The 21,691-nt window shown below is 45.6% G+C and overlaps 1 protein-coding gene across 3 annotated transcripts in view; it reads right to left on the bottom strand.

The window, feature by feature from the left end:
* The window catches only part of SLC44A3 (solute carrier family 44 member 3), a 71,890-nt gene that overhangs the window by 35,581 nt on the left and 14,618 nt on the right, over positions 1-21,691 (bottom strand). For all 3 annotated transcript variants that reach the window (XM_009001749.4, XM_009001752.5, XM_009001750.4), the window contains exons 6-9: positions 19,024-19,184; positions 16,892-16,981; positions 15,029-15,153; positions 11,597-11,783 (exon numbers count right to left, since the gene is read on the bottom strand). In XM_009001749.4, the coding sequence (XP_008999997.3) occupies positions 11,597-11,783; positions 15,029-15,153; positions 16,892-16,981; positions 19,024-19,184 (563 nt within the window). The remainder of the gene's footprint in view (positions 1-11,596; positions 11,784-15,028; positions 15,154-16,891; positions 16,982-19,023; positions 19,185-21,691) is intronic.

The following is a 21,691-nucleotide window of genomic DNA, read 5'->3' as shown; positions in this document are numbered from 1 at the left end:
CCACCATAATTTATAATATACATAGCAAAAAATAAATATCAGGAACACACATTTAACTTCTAAACCAACAGTGATCATCACAGTGATCATTGGTAGGCAATTTCCAAGACACCTGACATATACTGTAATACTCATCTCATTCTGTGGATATGAAAACAGGTTTAGAAGAGGCAAGCAGGCCAGGTGCGGTGGCTCACACCTGTAATCCCAGCACTTTGGGAGGCCAAGGCAGGCAGATCACACGAGCTCAGGAGTTTAAGACCAGCCTAGCCAACATGATGAAACTCTGCTTCTACAAATATTAAATACAAAAATTAGTCAAGCATGATGGCAGATGCCTGTAGCTCCAGCTACTTGGGAGACTGAGGCAGGAGAATCGCTTGAACCCAGGAGATGGAGGTTGCAGTGAGCCAAGATCATGCTACTGCACTCCAGCCTGGGTGACAGAGCGAGACTCTGGTCTCAAAAAAAAGAAAAGAAGAGACAAGTAACTTTTGTAAAGTCTCAGAGTTCATAATTAGTAGAAGGAAAATAAAAACCTGAACACGTGGGACTCTAAAAATTCATAGTTTTCCTACCATATCATTTTGTGACGATGCAAACAAAACTTGTTACATTGATGAAACCACACAAGGATGTTAGTACCACATTATAGAACCCTTCTTCACCAAACATTTAAACTTTGTGAAAGAGACAGTATCTTTGTTTTCTCAAAAGGATCTAGTTCAGATTTCATTTCAAGAGCAAACTCTCTTAGCACATTTAAAATGTCTACTGGGGCTCAGCGTTAACCTTCCCAGGTTCAGATCCCAGCTTTGCCTCTTTGTGGGTAGCCCAGGACAAGTTATTTGGCCTCTCGGGGTTTTAGATTCCTCATCTAGAATACCTGGAGGAGTTTTAGATTCCTTATCTAGAATGCCTGGAGGAGTTTTAGATTCCTTATCTAGAATGCCTGGAGGAGTTTTAGATTCCTTATCTAGAATGCCTGGAGGAGTTTTAGATTCCTTATCTAGAATACCTATATCCTGGTGGTAGTCTGAGGATGGGGTGAGATTACCTGGAAAGTACTTGGTATTGTGCCCAGCCCATAGAAATAGCATCCCATAAGTGATCATGGTTTATTACTATCATTAAATTTCAGGAGCACAGTGTTACATTCAACTGAGGCCAGCAAGGTTGCTCTAATGTTTTGCCATTCACATAGGTATATCCTGCCTTCTTTTCTCTCCTCTAAAGAAGTCCTTGAATTAGCTCTGCAGACACTGGTAAATCCAAATCCCAGCTTTGTTGCTGCATACGAATTTTAGATATTTTCCCACTATGAATTTTAAATCAACTAGTGTAAAGAAGATCTTTGGTTCTGGTCATTGGTGAAACCTATAGCTTGAAGAACATTTAGAGATTGTTTCATATTTCCTGTCATAGCTATAAACTGACTTTAGGTTTGTCATTCAGGAGTTCTTAGATATTCACAGTAGGGTCTGTGCGAAGGAAAGGGGAGGATAACTGCTGTAGATCAAAAACTGATTCCACTGACTAAGACTGATCTTAATTCCCAAGCTCTATGTTCTGTCGAACAAGAGTTACATTGTAAAAAACAGTGGAGCAACTTGATTTACGGAGAGATCAATATTTTATGAATGCTGGGCTCACTTTGGCTTGGAGGCAATATTTGTTTTGGGTAAGGGATGGATAAATGCTTATGCTTTTCCAAAAAGGGGTGTGATTCAGGACATGCTTCAGGACACATTCCCAATTCCAGAGGAGGTGTCCCCTCCCAGAGTCCCTGTTTGGTAGGTGAGGTCAGTGGACTTTGAGAACCACTCTGGAATATCAGAAGTGCTCTGGGCCAGGGAACAAGTACCTGCTCCTCCTACAAGGCCCAGCAGTATCGGCTACAGATCATGGTTCTGCAAAACCAAGTTCACAATATCACGAATAGTGAGTGAGGGCAGAGAACGTTTCCACAGAACAGGAAGGATGGTTTCTCCAAACGAAGGTAAATATGTCCTGCTGGACCTGAACGCTAATGGGGGCCAGTCTCTCCTCTCAGCTGCCTTGTGTTGTCAAGGGCACATATGCACACACCTCCCAACCTGGCACAATCAGCGGTAGGAGCGGCTAAAGTGATGAGTCAAGATCCACTTAGACATTATAAAGCCTTTGGCATTCCCCAAGAAGCAGAACTCGCACGTTATTTTTGAGTGATCACTACTGTATCTGAACATCCTTATCAAAGCCATCTTCTATTTGTTCCTGGGGGTGTTTAGGACTTTCCTTTAGGGTAGAGTTTCTCACTGACATTGTGGACCAGATCTTCACTGGGGCTGAGGCTGTCCTGCGCCCTGAAGGGTGTTAGCAACTTGCCACGCCTCTCTACACAGAAGCCAGGACGCTCTCCCACGCCCACCAGCCACGACAACCCAAAAATGTGTCCACGCATTGCTAAATGCTACATCGGGACAAAAAGTCACCTGGAAGGGCCGCTTGAGAACCACTGGGTTGGACAAACATTCAGGGGTGCGCTGGCTTCAGGATGAAAGCCAGGACACAAGCTGGATCCAGCTCGGAGCCTGTAGTTGCAGAGCCTGTGGGTGGGGCAGAGGTGATCAGGCGCACATGACTGCCCTCTCCTGGATGGCTGGTCAGTGCAGGCAAGATCCCCTCATCACATGACAGTTGCTTTGTCTTTATGGATTGGGCACTACCGCTGCTATCATGGGTAGCTAATGTGTGTTAATGTGAACTAGATTATGGGTAGATCCCAAGATAGGATGAATCTCAGGGGACGGTGGTGGGAAGAGCACTGAATTGGGAGAAGGCTTGGTTCCAGGCTCAGCTTTGAAATGTGTGACAAGCAATGTGGGCCACCGCTCTCTGATGGTGAAGAGAGTAGACAGGATGAACTTGGGACAGTGATTACTGGCTTGGGCTTGAGAGTCATACAGCCCGAGAATCACACCTCTGCACTGTCCCCTAATGGCTGAGCAACCTCGGACAAAGAGTGGGACTTCTTTGAAATCTGCCGCATCACTTGAAATTGGAGGATAGTAATACTACTTCTCACGCTCTTGGTGATCTCGTCCTGTCTTGGGGCTCTAAGTGCCATACCCACAGCTGTTATGAGTTAAATTTAGTAAACAGGTAAGGCTCTTAGAATACTAAGAGCAATCAGGTCAGCTATAGTGAGTGCCATACAGGGTTAGCAATAAATGAGATATAGGTGGATAGAATCCCAATTCTGAAATTAACTTACATATTTATTGAGCATCTACTGCATGCTGGCATTATGCTGGACCTCAGTTATTAGGGGGAACAATAAAAGAGGCCAAAAAAAAAAAATCAGCGTGAGGATGCCATCTGAGTTACTATCGGAAACTTTCATGCTCCCATACCGTTCCATTCATTTCCCCTTCTTCTGCATAACTGTTTTATAAATTCCCCTTCAACCTTCAAGAGCTTCCTTCCCATCCTCACTCTCAATGATCTTACTTCCTGTTCCTCTGAGAAAACTGGTGCAATCAGAAAAACCTCTGGTAGTGCCAACCGCCTAATACCTACCTGCTATCAACACAGGTCCATCATCTGAGCCCTCTCCCTGAACATTAATAAATGGTCCATGATCTTATGGCCCACACTTCACCAGAGCCCACTCTTTCTCATCTATGTGAACATAGCTCTTCAATTTATTTTTTTTTTGGAGGCAGGGGATGGAGTCTCACTCTGTTGCCCAGGCTGGAGTAGCAGTGGTGCAATCTCAGCACACTGCAATCTTTGTTTCGTGGGTTCAAGTGATTCTCCTGCCTCAGCCTCCCAAGTAGCTGGGACTACAGGCATGTCCCACCATGCCCAGCTAATTTTTGCATTTTTAGTAGAGACGGTTTCACCATGTTGGCCTCTGCTCTCCATCTCTTGACCTCGTGATCCACTTGGCCTCCCAAAGTGTTGGGATTATAGGCATAAGCCACCATGCCTGGCCACTCTGCAGTAATTTTCACTCTTTATCAAAATCTTTCTCTCTACTGAATCATTCTCAACTATCTCCCATCTTTAAGAAAAATCTACTATGAACTCTTTCCTCTTCCAGCTTCCTCCCCATTTCTGTTCCTTTTAACAGCGAAATTCCTCAAGATTGTCTACACTTACTCTTTCCAATTCTTTTCCTCCCAATTTCTCTTCACCTACTTCAATCATGATCATTCAGCGGTCAGTCCTTAGTTCTCCCTCAGAGGCCACAGTTGCCACACTGGACCCCGCACAGCTCTGTGAAACCCTTCGCCTGCATTCCAGGGCACCATACCCACTTTCTTCTTCCACCCGCTGGTCACTCCCTTTCAGTCTTCTGTTTGTTCTCCCTTATCTCCAGGGCATGATGAAGTGCCTTAAAGCACAGTCCTTGGATTTCTTCCCCTCTCTATCTACATTCATTCTAATCTCATGGTTTTAAGTAATATTAATATGTTCCCAAGTTCCTAAATGTAAATCCTAGCCAGGACCTCCTGCACTAACTTCAGACTCAGACAGCTAACTGCCTACTCGAGATTTATACCTGGCGGTCTAAAAGACATTTCAATTAAAGCAACTAAAAATTAATTTCTGATCTACCTTAAAATGCTACACTCAAATTCTTGCCCCATATCAGTTGATGGCAAAGTTATCTTCCAGTTGCTCAGGCCAAAATCCCTCAGAGTCTTCTCCAACTCTTTCTTTCATCTAACCAGAAAATCCAATTTGAAATAGATGCAGAATCCAATAGGTCACATCACTTCCACCATTATGACCTATTCCAAGCCACCATCCTCTTCTTACTGAATCACTGCTATTAAAATGTAGTCAGGTCACAATTTTATTCTCCTTAAAATCCTGTAAAGACTTCCCAATTCAGGTTAGAAGCCAAAGTTCCTACAAATGCCAGAAAAGCCTCAGGATCTGATCCCCTGACTCTTCCCTGAACCATGCTCTCCGTCGCCCACTCCACTGTGACTGAATAGGCCTCCGTTGCTGTGATCTGGAACCCCGGCATCTTGCCAGCCCCTTTGCCTGGGATGTTTCCCCTTGCTTTAGATGGTCTTATGGCTCTAATCTCACCTACTGCGAATCTTTCCTCAACATCACCTTCTCAGTGAGGTACCCCCGACTGCCAAATTTAAAATGATACCCTGCCCCTTTATGCGTTTCCTATTTGTCCTTCCTCCTTCATTTTTCTCCGTGCCACTTATCAACTTTTAAAGTTCTATAACATTGACTGACTTATTTTATTTAAGGCCTGTATTTCCAGCATTTTTAACAGGGTCTGACACACAGTAAATGTTCAATAAATATTTGTTGATTGAGTGAATGAATGGATATATCTTCCTCAAGTAATACATTCTATTAAGGAGATTTGGAGACGACTTTCTAGAGATCTCCCTTGAGAGCATCAGTTGTCTGAAGGATATTCATAGTGCAGTTAGCTATAAATCTGGATATTATTAGCAAGCTTTAAAGCATTTCAAAAGACTAAGGTGATATAATGCTTGTTGTAGATGGCAATTCCTTAAGGAAGGCAGCCCAGCTGGCTGGGATAATTCCCCAAGGGAAGCAGGCCTAATTTGGAGGGGTTCTACTTTCTAGCATATTCTGTGTACTTGGCCTTGTCCAGAAAACTGGCCCAAGGGTCCTGTCATCCCCAGCCTTTTGCTCTGGCAGCATGAGGATTAGGAAAAAAGAGGAAAGTCTCATTGACAGGCAGCCTGCAATCTATGAGTTCTTCCATATATTCATCTCATCTAACACCCACGACACTGATGTGATGTTACTCACTGGGTGAGCACCCCTAACCGAATCCATCAGCACCCCTAACCAAGTCCATTCAGGTGTGGAACTGCGCTAAGAGGCACAGAAAGAAAAAGGCGCGGTCCTGACCCCACGTGTTCTTACTCTCATGGGATGACAATACATCTTGCTTTATCGTTCACACCACCTATCGCTATGGAATGCATATTTCCTTACTCGCTGCCTCTCTCCCCACCCATCGAATGTTAGACCTGGACTGCAGAGCCACTGTCTTGCTCACTGCTGTATCTCAAGTACTCAGAGCGTGTAGTGAACACACAATGTGACACCAGGGCTGACAGAGCAGCCGTGAGATAAACAGTTGTTGAAAGAATGAAGAATATAAAATATGCAAGGAAAAAAATAGAAAAAAAAAAATCTAAGTATGGCTGAGAAATTTATAGGGGATTTTCCAAGAAGGAGGATACTCAAAACCAATCTTAAAGAATGACTAGTTCTGGAAGCAGTTTGGGGTGGAGAGTTGGGATGAGAGTTGGATAGGGGAGGGGATTCTAAAGGAAGATCCCAGCAGGAGCAAAGGCATGGGGACGTGCATGGAGACTGCTTTCCTTGGCACCTTCCGAATGGGACCATGGCCTTCTGAAACAGGAGCTGTTTTGACTCTCTCCTGTGCACCCTCCCTTCACTCTTTTCCTAGAGCAGGACTGGGCCATCAGCAGGCTTTTGCAAAATAACTCCAATTATCTTCTAGATCTCTGATAACTTTAAAAAAGACGATTTTCTTTTTAAACTGTGTTACTGAATGTGCCAGGGAAAGCATAGAATAAACTACAGAGCTGAAGGTACTAGATGTTTCTTGGTCAATATTAATTCCTAGTGTAAAAAATACATGTGGTCCCTTATTTGCAAACCAAAGCTCTCGTCTTGCCTAACATCTTTGTGAGGCAACCTCACATCAGTTTTCCACTGCAAACATGGCAAAAAGGAAGTGCGGAGGCAGAGCCAGCCTGGATCCCAGGTCATTTGATGGGAAACCTATGGAAAACCCTCTGTCTGACTCTGCTGCCTCATTTCCAAGCCCACCCCTTTGTGCATCCCAAGCATATGGGTATGCTGTGTGCAGCCCTGTGATTAAATCTTCTAACTGCAGCACAGACCTTAAGGGAAGCCCCCACCCCTGCCAAAATCCAATATGGGTCTCTTATATTGTACAGACTCTGGAGTTTCCAGACCACCTTAATGACCACTGGGGGTGACCAGGTCATCTGAGTTCTTTCCAATCCACCAGATTACCAAGGTTACTACAGTTTTCACTTTTTCCTATTGGATTTTAGCAGTTACTGTCATATTGATGGTAACAGACAAATCCCAATGGACTAATAAATGTCATTGTTAGGTGGTGTGGGATGGGGGTTTGATATGCTTTGCTGAAGAAAATAACCAAACAAGTCAGAATTTGTCAACTAGTTAAGAGAATGATTTCCAGTCACTAGAAAAATAATATGTCTGGGCAAAAATTATCAACTTGAGTTCACTCCTTTTTTTTTTTTTACACAGTGAAAAATAGTATTCATTCAACCTCTGACACTGTTTAAACAAACAACTATTTGTATACTTATAATCCCAACACCTCGGGAGGCCGAGGCCTGTGGATTGCTTGAGCCCAGGATTTCTAGATCAGCCTGGGCAACATGGCAAAATCCTGTCTCTACAAAACAAACACAAAAATTACCTAGGCATAGTGGCACTGGGGAGTCTAGGCAGTGGGAGTCCCACCCAGCTACTGGGGAGGCTGAGGTGGGAGGATTGCTTGAGCCCGGGAGGCTGAAGCCACACTTGAGCCTGAGTGAGGTTGAGGCCCTGTCTCAAGAAAAACAAACAAAACCCAACAAAAAACTATAAACAAAAGCAAACAAACAACTATGTATGTACTGAAGAAGCCCACACATAAAAGCGGGCACTAACCGAAGAGTGTGTCTGTCCCCCTGAAGCTGCCTGTGGGACGTGGAATGACAGCTGGGCCCTGTGCAGGGCTCGCCACTCGCTCACCTGGCACCTCTTCACAAGATGTGGAAGCGGCTCAGAGTCCCTCTTGAGTGTTATCTGGGGCATCTTCTGAAGATCAAAAGTGGTGCAGCTGCTGATCTGCCCAGCCCTAGAGCCAGGCGCTCTGGCACTGGTGAAAGGGGCTCTGAGAACAAAGGGGACCCTGTGCACCTGGCTCGGCCACAGGCGGTAGAAGGAGGGGACGGGCGATCTGGTTTCTATGATGCTCGACCCCAGCGGGACAAGGGGGCAGGGGCGGCTGGCTCTGCATGGCATCTTCTGTCTAAAAAGCCTAAAATCAACCTGCTGATAGATGCCTCCCTTAGGTCCAGGGCACCCAGTTTCTTTCTGGCCCCTCTACTGCTCTCGCTGTTTGCTGCTTGCACTGACAGTGAATTGTCACGTCACTACGTGATCCTGAGAGTGACTGCAGAATGACACACTGGCTTCAGCCCTGAAGAATAGCCTACAGGTCTCTCTGTAGTAGAGGCTACTCCATGCTCCAGAAGCCCTGGGCCCAACCTATGCCTACGCAGGGAAGTTAAGGGGCACAGGTTGGCAGCTGACACCCAAGCTGGCCTTGGGGCTTGCTCCTCTGACGTGACTGGCCTGGCCTCTTCCGTAGTCAGGTTCTCTCCTTGTGCTGTCTTGACCCTCGCTGCATCTTCCTTTGCCTCTTCTGTATTTTCTGACCCAGAAATTTCCAGCCCTCTCTGAGAAGCCCTCTTTGACTCGCAGCGTGGGTTAGAGCCTTGTTCTGATGCTTCTGTAGCTCCCCACATTTCTCTGATCATCACATCCATCAACTTTCGCTGCGATCACACATTTCATTGTTGGACCATCTACTTGACTCTAAGTACCGAGGGCAGAGAGACACACTCAGTTCTGTTCCCCACCTTCCCTAGTGCTGTGTTCAGTGTCTGGTCCCCACAGTGCTCACCAAATACTTCTGAGTTAAATTAAAACCATCCCTGCTCCAAAACATCATGGGGTCTAGCCATAGACACAGTTCCCATCAACCAGACTTGCAGCCAACAGGGGCCCCTGGGCTGGGCCGGCTGGGCCTAAGGAGGCCGGAAGAGGAGGGCCCTTCACTGGTCCTGAGCCGTATTTCCCAAGATCTCTCTGTTTCTCTGGTGATTTTCTAGAGGCAAGGGTTCAAGCCCCACAGTGCCACTGCCCAGGGCCACCACCACCACCTCCCACATCTCATCCCCAGCTGGCTCTGGCTGTCAACCTCACGTTAGGGGCACATCCCACATCCACCAGCTAACTGCTGTGGTCCCCAGTACGGCTTCATCTTGAACAAACTTGAAGAGGCCTATTTTTATTTCCTAGCTTTGGATCCCAGATGCAAGGGAGGTGTAAGGTACTGGAAAGAGCACAGGCTCTGTTCCAAAGCTCTGGAGTCACAGCACGTCATGCCTACCAGCTGTGTGACCTTTGGCACATGACTTCCTCAGAACCTTAATTTTCCTGTCTGTAACTTGAGCATAACAATACCTGCATCACAAGCGGACTGTGATGCCTGGGGGACAGAACATAAGAAAGCATCCAGTAAGAGATTAGAATTTAGGACACTTTCAGCAAAGGCCCATTTCCCTTCATGCACCAGGGCCACTGCCCTCCCTTCTGACCAGGGCTGAGCCCACTTCAAGCTCACTCGAGGAAGACCATCCAGTGCTGAGACATCACCTGTCTCACGGTATCTGTTCTCCCCTCTTCTTGGCAACAGAACCTCTGGCTTTTAAATGGTGGGTGGCTGTTGCCCAAAATGAAACTACATTTCCTGGTCTCCCTTGCAGACAAGCGCTGCTAGATAGCTGGGATCTGGTTGATGAAGCACGAGTGGAAGCACCACCTGTGACTTCTAGGAGGGGCATGCTAGCTCTCCTCCCTGCCAGCCTCCTCAAGGTCACGATAAGACATTACAATAGGAGCCTGAATGGCCTTTCACTATGAGGTGGAAGCAAGGGCAGAGGGTGCAGAAGAAGAAAGCGGGTGCCTGAGTCCTTGAGCTCTGGGAACCAGGCTGGCATGGATCCTTGCCATGTGGATGTCATCTGTGCGACAGAGAAATTACCTTACTTCCTGCTTTAGCCACTGCTGCTTTGAGTTTTCTTTCACTCCCAGGCAAACCTCATTCTGACTGATTATAGCCCTGTACCCCTTTGACCAACGTTCCTCCCTGGGTAATTATCAGAAGTTCACTGCAGGCCTTCGGTGAGCTTCCAGGGAACCCCCAGCAGAAAAGACTAGCCCTATGCACCTCTGAAGGTGGACACATAGGCCTCCAAGGGCCGCTCCTTCCAGGGAACCTGCCGACCGTCTTGGCACTGTAGCCCCCAGTTAGCTCCAGAAGAGAAGGAAGGGGACCACGCTGACTAAGAATCTGTTACACAGCAGCTGTTCTTATGTGACAGGAGCCAGTGAGGGACAAGATCACCTTGAGAAAACAGTAAGAAATGGCATTAGCCTTGCTGATCTGACATCAGCTGTGGTCCTTATCTGTCTGGTGACAGTCTCAAGAGGTAAATACTCTTTTGTACTTGCATCCATGTGAACTGAATTTGCGCCTTAAGAAAATTGCACAGAGGAGTTAGAAAAGATCTAGACAGTGCCACTCCAAGTGTGGTCCATAGACAAACTGCCTGACCTCACCTTGTTAGTGAGATGAAAAGCTTGTGCCAGAACGTAGATCAACTGAATCACCAAGCACTTGTTTCTCAGCTGACTTTTTTTTTTTTCCCATAGCAAGACTTTCTCAGCGAAGGAAGCAATGGAGTGATGTCCATTCTAGCTAAGCTCCTTATCTGGTTTCAGACTGCACTCTGAATAGTGCTGCTTTAGAATATGGTTGCCCTGTTACGGAGCTTTGCAAAAACATACACTAGGTTCCATCCCAAACCATGTGAATCAGAATCTCTGAGGCTGGAGCCCAGATAACTGTATTTTAATAAAACACCACTGTTGATTCTGAGGAATAGCCCTGAAGAACCACTGTGTGTATATATGAAAGAAAGAGGATGCAGGAGAGAATCTTGTCTTTCCAGGACCAAGGCATGTGAACTATGCATTTGCTTTAAATGTACACTGGCTCTGCTGGGCATGACACTTTTTTTTTTTTGAGATGGAATCTCACTCTGTTGCCCAGGCTGGAATGCAGTGGCAAAATCTCGGCTCCTTGCAACATTTGCCTCCTGGGTTCAAGCTATTCTTCTGCCTCAACCTCCCGAGTAGCTGGGACTATAGGTGCACAACACCATACACGGCTAATTTCTGTAGAGAAACGGGGTTTCACCATATTGGCCAGGGTGGTCTCAAACTCCTGACCCCCTGATCCACCCACCTCAGCCTCCCAAAGTGCTGGGATTACAGGCATGAGCCACTGTGCCCAGCATTCACACATTTTTAATAGAGCTAGAGTCTTTCCTGGGCTCTTCTTTAGCACCTACTGATTTGACAGAGGTTGGCAAATTACCTCAGAGACATCTGGTAATATTCTTACTATTGGCCTTTGTTCATATTGGAGTTTTTCCTAAAGTATTCAGTCCTTACTGCATTTATTTTCTCATGAAACACAAACCAGGTTCTTTAAAACCAATACAAAAGAGGGAAAAGAACTTCCCACTTTCCCCTATGACAGAGCCTCTAGCACCATCACTGCTGTTATCAGACACCTCTGGCTGAATGAGGGGTTTGGTGCCTACAGAAACAGGCCAATGGTTCCAAAATGATCTTCTGTGTATGACTCCAAGGTGATGGAGTCCCTTACCTGCAGTTCCTAGGCTCAGCAGCACAGCCACCCAGAGGACCCAGAAGAAAATGAGGATGGCAAATGTCCACAGTGGCTGGAACAGCAGGAAGGGAGTGCTGCTGATGGCTTTATTTGTGATTTGGAAAAGCTCAACTGTCAATTTTATTCTCTTTCTGAGAACAAAAATCAAGACGAGCAGGACTGCCTGGTGAGAAAGGGGTTTGAGTAAATTACTTCTAAATAATGGAGAACTGGATAGAGCTTAAAGCAAGCCTTATTATTATGACACATCAGCAAACAGTTCTTTTAAGATAGTTACTTACTCACTACTTTGTTATAATTGAACAGATGAATTTGCAAACACTAATTGGGCATCTAGTAAGTGCTGGCCCCCGAACAGATTTTTTTTTTTTTTTTTAACCGAGTCTTGCTGTGTCACCCAGGCTGGAATGCAGTGGTGCGATCTCGGCTCACTGCAGCCTCTGCCTCCCTCAGCCTCCTGAGTCACTGAGATTACAGGTGAGCACCAGCATGCCTGGCTAATTTTTGTATTTTTAGGAGAGACGGGGTTTCACCATGTTGGTCAGGCTGGTCTCAAACTCCTGACCTTGTGATCTGCCCACCTTGGCCTCCCAAAATGCTAGGATTATAGGTATGAGCCACTGTGCCCAGCCGGAATAGATCTTAATAGCTATAATAGTGAACAAGACACAGTCTCTCCACAAAGGGCCTTGCAGTCTGGTTGGGAAAAAAGACAGAATAAGTCTTCTAGTGTCAAGGAACTGTCTTACATCCTCCCCTCCACATCCCACAGAACCCAAGATATTGCAAAAGGCAAAGGAATATGAGGCAAAAAGCCACTTTCTGTGCCTTTTTCTGGCGTTCTCTCCCTGCATATAACTAGTTACAAATCTCATATTAATGAAACAAACCATTCTGCACCCCTCCATCCCCATCCAGCCACTGACGTCTCGTACTCTTTTCATGGCCAAGCTTCTTGGCTTGTCTACACCCACCATCTGCACTTCCATGCCCCAACTCATTCTTCAACCACTCGCAAACATCCAGACCCCACACTTTTGAAACGGCTCTCCCTGAAGTCACTTCATGTGACCTCCTGAATGTTTAGCGCCATGGAAACATTCCAGGTCTTGCTCGGCTTCATCATGGCATCGGATCCCTTGTCCCCTCCTCTTTTCTTGAAACTTTCTCCTCCCTTGGCTTCCATGATCTTTCTTTTAGCTCTTCTACTTCTTTAATTGCTGCTTCTTGAGATCTTCTGGGGGTATCTCCTATTCCTCTGTGCTTTTAGCATCCTTCCTAGATGCTGACAAACTCCAAATAAAAACCTCCAGCCTCACCTTCCTCTAGGTGCTGGAAGAGTAAGCACATCAGTTAATGAGAAGGCCATGGATGTCCTAGAGTATCTCAATTTATCCTGAATCAAATTATCTTCACACTAGAACCTCCACTGCCCCCTGTATTCTTTATCTCCAGTGGCCTTAATTTTCTGGACTCTCCAAGAGTTAGGTTCCCCTCTTGTGTGCTCTCATTTTATTCCACACTTATCCTATTGTACTATTTAACATATCCTATAAATGTTTCCTTGTCTGAATTTCCCATTAGATTAGGCACCTAGAGGGCAGGGGCATCTCTTATTGCCAAGGACTGGCAAAGTGCCCAGTACAATCCCAATCACCTCTGGTTCAGTTTCCTCAATGCCTCTCCTGCCATCCTTTCCTATTTCCACAGCTGATACCACAGCTCAAGTCTCAGTCTCTTTCTTTTAGACCCCAAGAACCTCATTAGCTTTCTGCATTTAACCACCCTGGCCCTACCCCACCCTCACCTCAATCCCTCCTCCACTCCATAGCTAAGGGGACCTTTGGAAAGCGCAAAGACAAATATGGTGTTTCCCAGCTCAAAATCCATCCACGCCACCCCTACTGCCTCTGGAGAAAGATCAAACCCATCATCACTGTAGATCAGGAGCTTCCTGACCTGACCCTCTCTGCACCTGCATCTCAGGCTTCCATCAAGGGGACTTCCTGCAAGTCACTCCCCTGCCCATGTGATGTCAGGCATGCTGTGCCCTTGGCCGGAGATGCTCTTTCTCTTCCAGCTGGGCTGAAGCATTCCTGCCCTCAACAGTCAAGTGGAGGAAAGACAGTCAGATGACAGTGGGATAAACTGTGCAGAAGCTGCTCCAGGATCTAGGAGCACAGCCTCCTGACCATGCCTGGGAAGGGTGTCGGGAGAGGCCCCTCGAGATACCCAGAGGAGACTCTTCATTGTAGAGGCTGAGGAGGAACACCCGTGAGTTCAAACTAAAATGAATCAAACTAGTTTGTCCAGCAACTGGGAATTGGTAAGAACTCATGACAAATCAATGGGAGGTGAACTGGGACTCAAGTCTGCCTTCTGGAGTAGCCCCTGTGCAGAACTCACGAACACAAGTGAAAATAGTCTCTCTGCTCCCACGGCCTCCCCTCTCCCTAACCTTGCCCTGATCCTGGGATCTGGGTGGCATAAATGGTGCGGTGTGCAAACACAAAGGGAGCCCTGTGGAGGGTAGATGGAGGAACTGGGCCCTCCCCAGCTCCCAGCCCTGCTCTTCTTCCCCTATGCCCAGCCTGGGGCATGGGGGAGCCCTTTCATCTCCAGCCTCCTTTGCAGACTCTGCTGAGTGTCCGGCCTGGTTCCTGCCTGAGGCAAGAACAAACAGGTGCTTTACTTTATTGTACCCTTGCTCCCTGGCACAATTTATGTGAAGATCACAAACCTAAAACCTCACCACAGAAAGGAGAAAATGTGAAAAACAACCAAACATGGGAATAGAAAGATTTCCTATGAGAGAATTGCGTTTGTGTGAGAATCTGCAAGTCCCTGGAGAGAGCCCTGAATGACATTTGGTTGCCAACCACCCTCCCCCAGTAACTAATATCTGCTGCCTCATTATTCTAAGTTGGCCTGTTTTCAACTAGAAAGTTCACTGAGGAAGAGCAGGTTCTCTGAAAACCAAAATAACCCAGTGGCCAGCAAGTCTGGAAACAAAGGGCTCTGCGTGCCAGAGGGCAGTGGGAGCTGACACCCCTGAGAGCTGAGCACACGCTGGCAAAGGGGAGCCACTCCTTATAAACAGGGAATGGGAACCATCTGCTGCCACCCACCCACCATGCCCACCTTGTAGCCCCTTGGGACTGAGAACAGCACACAGCAAGTATAACAGCAATCTCTGGGAGGTGGCAGGAATGACTTGGGAAGAACTAAAACCTTTTCTCATTTTTGGAGGGTTTTGATTTATTCCAATATGGGTATCTCAAATCCAAAGAAGGAGCATTCTGAATCAAAAGATAAACAAATTCTAGTTGTTTTTGGCTGGAATTCAATGATTTGGATTTCAGAGTTCTGGCTGGCTACCTGACCTACAGCTAGAAGAGTATTTCTTACCGTGATGCCTGTAGATACAATAGCAAACCCCAGCACACACTTCATATTTTCCCTTTCTGTGTCCAATTCTATGCTGAGGTCATTGGTATAGTCATAATACAGCCACCATAAGACACCGCAGACAACTAGGAAAGAGAACAGTAGCAGAGCTCAGGGCACCCGCCATGAGATAACCATTCCCCAGCACACGGAATCACACAGGGAAGTCCAGCCACTGCCCACTGGCCACGTGGCACTGTTCTGGCAGTGGGTCCCAAATCCCCAGGTCCTACAGGCAGCTGCTGCCCTCTGGAGAAGCTGGGCAGAGCCAGGGCAACTCACAGAGGACCCACCAGTCCTGGGGTGATGCTTGCTTTGGGAGACCCAGGGACGTGACCCCAGAACACAGGTGCCTAGCCCACAGGTTGAATCTGGACATGAGCAGGAGGAAAACCCCATGGACAGGATGGTGAGGGGGGCAATGCTAGAGCCCAACGTCTAAATGCGTGAGGCAAGCTCTGCTGGTGATAACTTCTGTAGGAGCCTGGATGTTGGCTGCTCACCCACAAAAGCGGGTGAATTTACATGGCCTGTGGGAATCACGGAAGTCCGAGGCTCACTTTGAAGATGCCCTAACGTTGCAAGTACTCCACTTTTAGGTATAAAATACCACCTTATGCCATATCCACAGTAACTACAGGAAGGCTGGAGTGGACCGGGAAAAACATCCCTCAGCAGTCACTGTACCTGTCCTCCAACCCAGGCTACAGGGCTCTAAGTTGCTGAGGGCAGAGCTGATGACTCAGGGGCATGAAACATTACAATCACATCAGCTTTTAAAAATCAAAATATACTCATCTGCTACATGATGACATTTTGATCAACAGCAGACTGCATATATGATGGTGTTTCATGAGATAATAATACTGTACTTTTCTGTTTTTATATATACAAATACTGACCATTCTGTTACAGCTGCCAACAGTATTCTGTACAGTAGCATGCTGCACAGGTGTGTAGCCTAGGAGTCATGGATTACACCATGTAGCCTGGGTGTGCAGCAGGCTCAACCGTCTAGGTTTGTGTGAGTACGCTCTATGACATTCACACAGTGAGGAAATCGTTGAGAAACATCTTTCTCAGAACGCATTCCTCCCCGTCGTTAAGTGACACATGACTGTACCCCATACCAATATGTAAATGGCTGCTGCCTTGAGCCTCCTGTGTGCCCTTGTCCCTCGAACCTCTCTCCCAACAACTGCTGGTGAGATTCACAATCCAGCAACCAGAAGGGAAATATGGGCACAGTACAGGGTCTCCATTTGGCTGGACATGGTGACTCATGCCTGTAATCCCAGCACTTTGGGAGGCCAAGGTGGGTGAATTGCTTGAGCTCAGGAGACCAGCCTGGGCAACATGGTAAAACCCCGTCTCTATAAAAAACACAAAAATTAGCTGGGGGTAGTGGCATGTGCCTGTAGTCCCAGCTACTTGGCAGCTGAGACAGGAGGATCGGTTGAGCCCAGGAGGTTGAGGCTGCAGTGAGCCGTGTTTGCACCACCACACTCCAGTCTGGGCAACAAAGTGAGAGCCTGCTTCCAAAAAAAAAAAAAAAAAAAAAAGGGAAGGAAGGAAGGAAGGGAGGGAGGGAGGGAGGGAGGGCAAACAAGATTGGTCGTTAACTTTGCACTGTCTGTAAGACATAGCAACCCCCTGCCATCCTGCCATCCTCCCTGGGCCTGACTTTCCTCATTTGTAAAGTGACAGGCTAGATACTCTTTAAGATTCCAGGTAGCTTAAAAATGCCAACTTTTAAGTTCTATTCTTAATGGAAAGTCTTTTTATTAAATTGAAAAGAAATCAGTCAAGTAGAGAAATACTTACACAACAATCCCAAAATAATCAACGAAATGAAAATGTGAACCAGAAGGGTGGTGGCGAATCTGAAGGTAAACATCATGGCCAAAGACAAGGCTGAAAAATTAAGCAAAACACACAAACCTCAATAGCAACAAAGGGTAGAGGCGATGATGGTAGAAAACCCTCCAGAACAGTGATGGCTAGGATTTTATTCAATCTCTAAATATCTTGGGATATCTACTAAACACCAAATAAAAACAACAAGGTATACATGGAGCAGTCTCTGACGTACCATTCAGTCATGCCATAAGCCAGTCTCTGGAAATGCTAGTATTCTTTTTAAAAAAGAAATTTTGTTTTTGGCTGCATGATGGCTCACACCTGTAATCCCAGCAGTTTGGGAAGCCAAGGTGGGCAGATCACCTGAGGTCAGGAGTTCCAGAACAGCCTGGCCAATGTGGCAAAACCCCATCTCTACTAAAAATACAAAAAAATTAGCCAGGCATGGTAGCAGGCACCTGTAATTCCAGCTACTCAGGAGGTGGAGGCAGAGAATCACTTGAACCCAAGTGGCAGAGGTTGGCAGTGAGCCAAGATTGTGCCACTGCACTCCAGCCTGGGTGACAGAGTAAGACTCGGTCTTGATAAAAGTAAAAAAAAAAAAGAAAAAGAAAAAGAAAAAAAAATTTTAGCCGTATTATTCTCAAACGCTCAAATCTTTTTTCGTACAAGTCCAAATGAACCATTTAAAATTCTTATCACACTTGACTCTTTTGACTTCATACTGGGCTTATGTGAACTTCTAACTTTACATGTTATAAGATGCTCTTATTAAATATGAAAGATTAATAATGCCTTTAAAATGAAGAATTTAAGATCCTAACCATGAAGTAAGCTGTGTGTATTTTTTCGATATAGGAAATCAGGACCATCTGGATATCCTGGAGTTATGGTTAGTAAGGTGGGTTTTGGAGTTACACAGATCTGGGTTTGAGTTGTAGCTCTGCCACCTCTTCTACTAGGTGTGCAACACTGGCCAAGTCCTGAACATCTCTGAGCCTTAGTTTCCCCTCCTACGAGTGGTACTGGGATTCTGATGAGGTTTTAATGAGTGAAGAATAAGTACGATGCTGAGCAGGAGCACGTGGTAAGTGCTCAGTAAACGACAGCTGTTAATGCCATTATGAATCTAATAAGTACATGACAATGTCCTTGCAGGGACATTAGATCATCATATATGGTATCAGGAGTAACTTGAGGGTTTTTTGTTATATATTGTAACCAAGTCAGTATTTGGGAGTCAAAGAATCCTGTCTGAGTCATTTGAAGTCATCTGCAGCCTAAATAAGAAGTTTGGAAGTCATAATGGTGACTAGTTAAGTATCCCCAAGCATTCAGGAATTAGGAAGCTTTTAGTAATGAAATTGTGGAAACTCAATTTGTTAACTGTTGGAAATGTTAATGCCTGACCAAAGAGTTTCTCTCAACCAAGAGGTTAGGGGGCTGGCACTGGAAAGAAGGGCGACAAGAGGTTCTTACCACTGTCTAAAGGAGCAGAGTGTATTAACCTGTTCAAAGAGAAAGTTGGTTCTTGATTTCAGCCAACTGAAACATAGAAAATGGGAAGTCAAAAGGTCAAGAGTGGGTAGCTGCTTCCAGAAATGCCCAGAGAAGGCTCAAGGCCTTGACCGGTCTACAACCCAAAGCAGGTATGTCCCTTAGAGGAGTGGGATACAGCAGACCCCTGCAGTCTGACTCCATTTAACATGGATGCACACATGTCCTCGCCCTGCTCACTCAGCAGCCTTCTGTTCTGGCTCACCTACAGGTGGAGGCATGTGTGGCCAGAAGACATGGTTTCTGGTTGCCCTGACAGTTGTATTTTTCGTGGCCCATCCACAAATTGGCGATCTGCTTTATACGCTCATCCCTAGTGAGGAGCAGACACTAGGACTTGGTCAGTATATCAAGGCAACACCACCCACTGAGGCTTTCCGCTAGAGGGCCAGCTGTTCCTTATTCTTCTTGCCTCTATAAAGAAAGTACAAGTTTTATATTTAAGTCAAGAGGCTAATTTTCATTGTACAATGTATATAAGTGCTAGGAACTTTGGCATACCATAAACAATTACTAAGATTAACTTAACTGAGAATTACCTAATGCGAGGACACACAGGCCAAGGACTGTGTCTCTTCCAGACATGATTCCACTTAGAATTCGGTGGAGGGTGTCAACATCATTTATCAAAACAGATGCAAACAGGGAGTAGCACTCAGGCGTTTGAGGGATGCATCGGTTAAACAAGGGAAATGACTTGCTAAAAATAAAAAAAAATAGATGGCAAAAATGTTAATTTACTATTTAGGTTTAAGAGATGTTTATTTAACATTCTCAAGAAGCAAGAAAGCTTGAGAACTGCAGTAATAGAGGTGGGCCCAGCATCCCATTTGCAGAGCACACCTTAGAAAGCCAGGCAGGTATGCTCTGCTACACTGATTAGTTGATGTTCTGAATAGGAAGTTGATTATGGGGACCCATAGAAACCAAAAACCTAAACTTGGGGAGCAATATTTTAAAAAATAAAAATGGCTATATTTAAGGTGTACAATGTGATGTTTTGATATATATGAACTTCATGAAATGATCAACAGTTAAGCTAATACACGTATCCATCAATTCCCATGGTTATATTTTGAGAACACTGGATACCTACTGTTGTAGCAAATATCAAATATACAGCACAGTATTATTTTTTAGGTACATGTGGACTGCACATATGATGGTGGTTCCTGAGATAATAATGATCTACTTTATATAGCTAGAATTTATTCATCCTGTGTAACAGACACTTGTATCATTTCCCCTGCCCTCACCCCTGATAACTACCATTCTATTCTGTTTCCATGAATTTGACTTTTTTAGATTCCACATACAAGTGGAATCATGCATGAGATTTGCCCTTGTGCTCCTAGTTTATTTCACTTAACATAATATCCTCTGGTTTAACCATGTTGTTGCAAATAGCAGGATCTCTCTCTCTTTTTTTTTTTTAAAGGCTGAATACTACTCTGTGGTATGCGTACATATACTATACTACATTTTCTTTTCTTTCTTTTTTTTTTTTTTTTGAGACGGAGTTTCGTTCTTGTTACCCAGGCTGGAGTGCAATGGCATGATCTCGGCTCACCGCAACCTCCGCCTCCTGGGTTCAGGCAATTCTCCTGCCTCAGCCTCCCGAGTAGCTGGGATTACAGGCACGCGCCACCATGCCCAGCTAATTTTTTGTATTTTCAGTAGAGACAGGGTTTCACTATGGTGACCAGGATGGTCTCGATCTCTTGACCTCATGATCCACCCGCCTCGGCCTCCCAAAGTGATGAGATTACAGGCTTGAGCCACTGCGCCCAGCCTACATTTTCTTTATGAGGAATCTTTTTTTTTTGAGACAGGGTCTGGCTCTGTTGCCCAACTTGGAGTACAGTGGCTTGATCATGGGTCACTATAACCTCTGCCTCCAGGGCTCAAGCTATTCTTCTACCTCAGCCTTCTGAGTAGCTGAAACCACAGGCAAGTGCCAAGAGGCCCAGCTAATTTTTGCATTTTTTGTAGAGGCAGAGTTTTGCCATGTTGATCAGGCTGGGCAACGTAAGCTCAAGTGATCCGCTCACCTTCATGTCCCAAAGTATCAGGATTACAGGTGTGAGTCACCATGCCCGGTGGGAACCACATTTTTTTTACTCTCCTGTCTTAGCCCTTCTTAGACACAAACTACCAATTCCAACAAAAGAATTTTATTTCTGTAAGGAACTATTAGGGATGTGAACTGGATCAGACAGAAGCTGTGTTAATGACACTATTAGCTTAATTCTGTCCTGTTTAGGAAGGCATATGAGGCTTGAGAGCCTTGCTATGAACAGTGGATGCTTAATAAATAAATAAATACCAAATGTATGATTGATGTTGCAGTCAACTGCTGTGGGTAGATGAGAAAGTTGACCTTTTATAAGGTCCTTCCTGAAATGTAAAAACGCCTAGGAATATGCATTCTAATGAAACTTCATGAAGCCACTGATACATTCACAGGGTCCTGTTCTTCTTCTTTTCCATGAACCCCAAATGATGGAAATAATCCCAACCAAAAAAGTGTCAAATTGTCTAAAAAGTTGTTCAAAACCCAGTCACCAATCATTCTGTGCAATGTATGAGAATGAAACAAATGAGAACCCACATTTAAACAAGATTTCAGCCAGGCACGGTGGCTCACGCCTATAATCCCAGCACTTTGGGAGGCCGAGGCGGGTGGATCATGAGGTCAAGAGATCAAGACCATCCTGGTCAACAAGGTGAAACCCCGTCTCTACTAAAAATACAAAAATTAGCTGGGCGTGGTGGCGCGTGCCTGTAGTCCCAGCTACTCGGGAGGCTGAGGCAGGAGAATTGCTTGAACCCAGGAGGTGGAGGTTGTGGTGAGCCGAGATCTTGCCATTGCACTCCAGTCTGGGTAACAATAGAGAAACTCCGTCTCAAAAAAAAAAAAAAAAAAAAAAAAACCAAACAAAAAAACAAAACAAGATTTCATTGCCCTGAGGAAAAGAAATGACTTCCCAAACTTTTTTTTTCTTTTTTCTGAGTTGGAGTCTCACACTGTCACCTGGACTGCTGCAACCTCTGCCTACTGGGGTCAAGCAATTCTCCCGCCTCAGCCTCCCGAGTAGCTGGGATTTCAGGCACCTGCCACCACGCCTAGCTAATTTTTTGTATTTTTAGAAAAGATGGGGTTTCACTATGTTGGCCAGGCTGGTCTCAAATTTCTGACCTTGTGAT

This window comes from Callithrix jacchus, chromosome 7, assembly GCF_049354715.1.
Source record: "Callithrix jacchus isolate 240 chromosome 7, calJac240_pri, whole genome shotgun sequence".
Taxonomy (NCBI): domain Eukaryota; kingdom Metazoa; phylum Chordata; class Mammalia; order Primates; family Cebidae; genus Callithrix; species Callithrix jacchus.
The sequence above is the reverse complement of the archived record's forward strand: the minus strand, read 5'-3'. Positions and strand labels throughout refer to the sequence as shown.